General features: G+C 47.2%; 1 protein-coding gene across 2 annotated transcripts; it reads right to left on the reverse strand.

Moving 5' to 3' along the window:
* Nucleotides 1-1,346: 1,346 nt before the first annotated feature.
* LOC119160094 (uncharacterized) lies at nucleotides 1,347-5,347 on the reverse strand. 2 transcript variants are annotated; one of them, XM_075882098.1, is made up of 3 exons: nucleotides 5,034-5,347; nucleotides 4,118-4,339; nucleotides 1,347-1,656 (listed from the first exon to the last, which is right to left on the reverse strand). In XM_075882098.1, exons 2-3 carry the CDS (start codon nucleotides 4,311-4,313, stop codon nucleotides 1,529-1,531), a joined length of 324 nt encoding a protein of 107 aa, XP_075738213.1. In that variant the 5' UTR covers nucleotides 4,314-4,339; nucleotides 5,034-5,347; the 3' UTR covers nucleotides 1,347-1,528. The 2 variants fall into 2 exon arrangements, with proteins under 2 accessions (XP_075738213.1, XP_037268721.1); XM_037412824.2 differs by lacking the exon at nucleotides 5,034-5,347 and having other exon boundaries at nucleotides 4,118-4,472.
* Nucleotides 5,348-5,639: the final 292 nt, after the last annotated feature.

The raw sequence follows: 5,639 nt of genomic DNA on the forward strand, positions 1-5,639 counted from the left end.
GGGGGGGGGGGGGGGGGGGAAACGAAAGTTTTTGCTCGGAGCTTTTATTTATCTTTTGCGAAGATGCGAAAAATATGCATACGCTCATGACGTGTGTGCATGTCGTGTTAGCGCACCAACCACGATCTATTCCAGCATGTGGCTCTGTCTTGTCAAGCAAAACTTGCAAGTGTGCAGCTGTCCTCACCCTGGAATTCAGTATTATACAGAGCTCGCGCTGAAGAAGAAAATAGAGAGAGAGGAAAGAAGAGGGAAAAGGGAAGCTTGTCAAAACAGTGGATTCATTGACGCCCCTAATTTTAATTTCCAAGCTTGCATCTTCCCCCGTTTTTTGTTGTTTTTTATGTGCGCGCGCGCGCGCATGCACGTGCGTATAACTACTGACGGAATGTGGTACCAGTGAGAGCACCGAAAGCTACGCAGGAGAGATGACAAGCGGATAGGTCTTATCTTCAGCGTGCGTCATGACTATGAGCCCCCACCCCCCTTTTTTTTCCCCCTTCGAACGCGAGGCTTCTTTTCAGTGTAATTGCGAGTGGGCACGTGGCGCCCTTCTTCGGCGGTCGCGATAACTATGCAGTCCACGTTGCTCAAATGATTCAGTGGCCATGGACTTCTGGTTTGTGACGCCATCATTTGGGTTTATGCCATTATTTGTGGAGAGACAACGGGACTGATAATTTTAAATTCCTGGTCGCGTACAGCGCTACAATGTTTGGCTCGCAGAAGCCTCGAATCCCGATCAGCAGCGTTTTCAGGCCATGTTGAAAAAGCGTTGTTCCTTCCTCCACTTTCATAGCCCGTTTAAACGTACATTATTAAACAAACGGTATTGTTAAACTTTTTTTAAAGATCGCGCCTAGCCAAACACTCATTTATCGGTAGTCATCGGGAGCGGTCGCTACTACAACGCCCACTAAAAATCTGCCATCTTTAACGCTTATAGAAACAGGGTTTAGCGTCCCAAAACCACCATATGATTATGAGAGACGCCGTAGGGGAGGGCTCCGGAAATGTCGACCACCTGGGGTTCTTTAACGTGCAATACGGAGGGCTTGTGGCACTAAACAGAAATGGGTCACGCCTTTTTTTCGACGCCCCGCCACGGTGGTCTAGTGGCTAAGGTGCTGACCAGGCCGCGGGATCAAATCCCGGCTCCGGTGGCTGCATTTTCGGTGGAGGCGGAAATACTATAGGCTCGTGTGCTCAGATTTGGGTGCACGCTAAAGAACCCCATGGTGGACTAAATTTTCGGAGCCCTCCACTACGGCGTCTCTCATAATCATGTGGTAGTTTTGGGACGCTAAACCCTGCATATATATTATTCAATCAGTGTTTTGATGCCGTTTTCAAGGGTCGGCGCAAAGCAGCCTTTATTTCCGGACACGCAAGACACCAAACAAGGGATCCGGTGGTGGTGGTTTATGACGGGTTCAGCGGAGACATCGTGTGGTCGATATCTCCTGCCGGGTGGCACGCAAACAGCGTAAGCGAAAAGAAAGTGCGAGATGCGTAAAGCAACCGCCTATCACCACGACGATTCGCAGCCACACGTGTCCAAGTCGATTTCTCCGCGACAAACCAGGCTGCAGATCGGTCGTTTCTTCGTCGACGGTGGTTCGACGATCACAGCACTAGCGTTAGACACGTCACCGCCTGTAATGAACACAAAACAAGTTACTGGGCAACATAACTAAAAACGGTAGATATATTAGATAAAGATTGAATGAAGACCGTTACATAACTATAACAGCGAATTGCCGACGTTATGCAGACTCGCCAACAAAGTAATGCCGGTAGTACCTGCGTAACTATACGTCATTACGATACCATAAGAAATTATCGAGCAGATGGCTTTTACTGGCGTCGTTGTGGTCGCCATCTCCATGTATTCTACGGGCTAGCACGTAGAGCAGATGTGTGGACAGAACTCGGAACAGCCCAACAGGCACGCCGGTCACAGTCAAAAAAGTAGCACGATGTGCGTAGGGTAAGCGCCGCACTGGCGTCATCGTGGCCGCCATGTCCGAGTGCTAGCACGATGACAAGCTACGCCAGTGATGTCACGTGAAAGTTATCTATATGTCCGTTATATATTTCCGTCCAGGTTACTCATTTCTCACTACCTAAACAACATTTGTCGAAAAAAAAAATTTGTATATTTCCCATAACACGTGGAGAACCGGTGCAGAGCGAGACGATTAAAAAAACTATAAATTATGCCGGGTTATGACGATGCATATCGCTTTTTTACAAGCCAGTCCAGTCTGTAGGCATTGGTACTGATACGAACATGTGGCAAAGTTTTCAAGTGCGTATTATCCCCTCGTTCCCTGTGGCCCGGCATGTACATGCTCACCCCGTGTAGGGTAGCAAACTGAACTTAGTCTAGTTAACCTCCCTACCTGTCTTATATTTTTGCTTATCTCTCTCTCTCTTTCAGATCAGTACTTCGCCAAGCCAGCCTTAAGTGCTCTTGAGCAGCCCGTTATAGATAAGGCTCAAGAGACTCGGCACTGAGCTCTTTATATCGCACTTCTCGTAATCTAAAGTGCGCAGCTTATGGAACTTCACTTATCAAACTCGTGTTACCGAACGCGTGGAAAAAGCCCACGACGTGACGTGAACTTCCTGCAGCACTTGCGCTTTCGTAACGCTGCTTCGCAAATCATTGCCGTTCTGGGCGTGTTTAGTGCCTCGTGCACGCACATATTTGTCACGATCGTGGCAATTGGGTTAAAAAAAATTGCTTTTAAAAAAAAACATAACTGGTTACGATAGCCAAAACTTATTTTTAGCGCTCTTTACCTGATCGAAAAATTAGTAGCCTATATGGAAGCACCAAAATTCGGTGGGGTGTTTTCTACGTATAACATTTTTTGTGTCTAGTCAGAAAAAAAAAATGTCATGATAGAATGTTATTTTTTTTTCAGAAATACGTCTATTTTTGTACATTTTACGTTAAGTAGGGGAACATTAATGGGTGTTCGTGAGCGCGATCTGCCTATATTTACGAGTGCGCCTCCGGCAAATGTACAAAGTACTGCAGGAAGAGCGAGTTTTCCTGCAGAAGGTCAGAATACATAAATCTGTAATTGTGGATTGAAGAAATAAAGACCGCAAATATTCAGCCCGCGCGTTTAGTAACCTGAGTGGTACGGCGAGGACCGTATCACCGTATCACGCCGCACATCACTCGAGCCTCATATGATCACCTTGAAAGCAGGCCTCAAAACTTTAAAAAAGTGTACAAATAACGCGCACATACTCTCCTTATGTCGTCTCAAGTTCCAGCTAACGTATTAGAGTTGACGTTAGGAAAAATTGATCTACAGCTAGCTTTCTCGTTTTATTCGAGGCAGGCTCCTGCACTTTCACAAGCTGTTTTTGTTTATTTACTATCGATTTATCAGTGCTGTATAAATCACTACCCGTCATTTATATATCTGCTATTAAATGCGTTCCCTTCATGTTGCAGTGGTCTTTTTTTTACGTCGCATGATTTATATTTTTTCTTCCCAATGCAGCATTTGTGTTCACGCAACGAAATGTACTACTGTATTTGCAGCTCCAGCGGCCGTGGTAGCTGTACAACGGTGTACAATTCACTGCAATCGTGTAGCGGTACGAATAGGTTATAGACAAGCACGCACAAACTTTACAAGTCCACGTAACGTCGTTTACCGCCCCCCTCCGGTCCTGAGTTATGGCGAATTATCTACGTATACATGTGTTCCACTCCGACTATTCAAAAGTTCTGACCCGAATTCACCGGCTTATTCTGACAAGCTCGTTAGAAGACCACGCCAGGGCTTTGCGTCAGCCTCCTGGAGGTTATGCAGCTCCTTGCGACATCGGCGACAAGACGGCAGCTGCCTTTCCAGCGTCGGCTCTCGCTCTGGATACATTGTGCCATGCCAGGCGCTCTATCGCCACGCCCTCTCAGTGATGCATGGCCAGTGTCGTGTAAGCAGGATACTAAAGAGCACGAAGGGCTAAACAACTAAACAATGTTGGCAAAGTTAGTTTACGGTTCGGCGTATGTTAAGTTCCGGTCTATGTGGTTTCGGTTTCGAAGACATTGTCTTCATTACGTGTAAGAAATCACGACACAAACCTTTGCTGCAGCACAGGCAGCCCCTAGCTCCAGCGGCGGCGATGACCTGACACTCCATTGCGGAAGTGACGTTCGGAGCACACTTGTCGCAGGCTGTACAGTGCTCGGTCGAGCATAAAGGCAGTCGAGCCGCCGACATGGCCGTAAACAAAACCACGCTGACGAAGAAGAGCGAGCCGTGAATCAAGGCACCCATGTGGCTGGTTCGCTTGTCCTTAGACACTGCGTTCGCGGCAGAAGGAGCAAGCGCACTTAAACACAGTGGCTTTATCGGAGTGCAAACTGTAAGCAGCACGATTTGACAGTGCCTATCACTTGATAACGATCGAATCTAAATGTATATGTGGTGGCAAAGTTTTGCGGGATCTGCGAGCGTACTTTTTACGAGCACCGAAAAGTACGCATGTGCATGCACCGTCACGTGTCTGCACCACGTGTTTGCTTCGTCACAGGCAACCAGAACGCAGGTTGTCCCATAGCCTGACCGGCGTTCGCAGATGCCGCAAAATTTCATCCCCACGTGCACGAACATTTGTTGTGACGACTGCGATTCTGATTTGAGAAACTTGTGAGTATGCATCATGGATGAAGTTGCCGAAAGCGGCCTGATACCGCAGTGCCAAACGAAGCAAGCACATGGTTTGGCATGGTTTGAAGCGGAACGCAAGAAAATGGCGTACTTATGTATCTTGACATGAAACATTAAATCGAGGATTACGCTAGTGCGACCTGGTTTGTCACCAAGACGAAATTAATTGTCGACGTGAGCTTGCCCTTGGGAATCCTGTGCCCCGCACCACCAGTGGAAAGAAGCGGTGATTTTGAGCAGTGCGTGCGTCGATAAATGTAACTGAAATAAATATAATCTATTCGGCGTTTCGGACCCTCAGTAAAGTACAAAACTTACAGTACTCACGGACTGAAACAGGAAACTCGGAGCATGTGGCCGCCGGTACTTGTGTAGTCGCTCGTGGAACCAAGGTGTTGGTATAGAGTGGGGTGAAGAACACCTACAGAGCAGGATTGTGTACTCCTTTCGGTCGTCGGCATTCATTTCACGAAGACCAGGATTCTTTTTCAGACCTCAACGAACATGACAACGGAAAAACCGTAGCACAAACACGAGAGCAAAAACTTTAATGAATTTATGATCTGTTGAATTTCCTTACATGTGATCTGACCCACGCATTTAATTCGCATTTGTGATACTGAGGTAGTGCAGAACGACCATGACCAGGGGCGTAGGCAAAAATTGTTTTCGTGGCAAGGAGGGGGTGAGGGGCTAAATTTTTTTTTTTATGTTTGAGTGCGCGTGTGTATGTGCGCATACGCAGACACACGAAAATTGAAAAAAAATAGGGGGAGAAATGTGATTACCCCACATACCTCCCCCCCCCCCCCGGGCCATGCGACTGATTATGACTTCGCCATGACGGTGCGCTTATGGTAGGGAAACTCTACAAAGAAGACTGGACACAGTTTAATAGGCACAGGGCAAAGCCACATGTTCTCTGTAGTCTGT

The sequence above is a fragment of the Rhipicephalus microplus genome, chromosome 2 (assembly GCF_043290135.1).
Source record: "Rhipicephalus microplus isolate Deutch F79 chromosome 2, USDA_Rmic, whole genome shotgun sequence".
NCBI classification, from domain to species: domain Eukaryota; kingdom Metazoa; phylum Arthropoda; class Arachnida; order Ixodida; family Ixodidae; genus Rhipicephalus; species Rhipicephalus microplus.

Excerpts from the sequence above, each read along its gene's own strand:
- LOC119160094 (XM_075882098.1), bottom strand. The coding sequence starts at position 4,313 with ATGGGTGCCTTGATTCACGGCTCGCTCTTCTTCGTCAGCGTGGTTTTG. Across the intron at positions 1,657-4,117 it reads CTGCCTGTGCTGCAGCAAAG|GCGGTGACGTGTCTAACGCT; the intron begins GTTTGTGTCGTG and ends TGTTCATTACAG.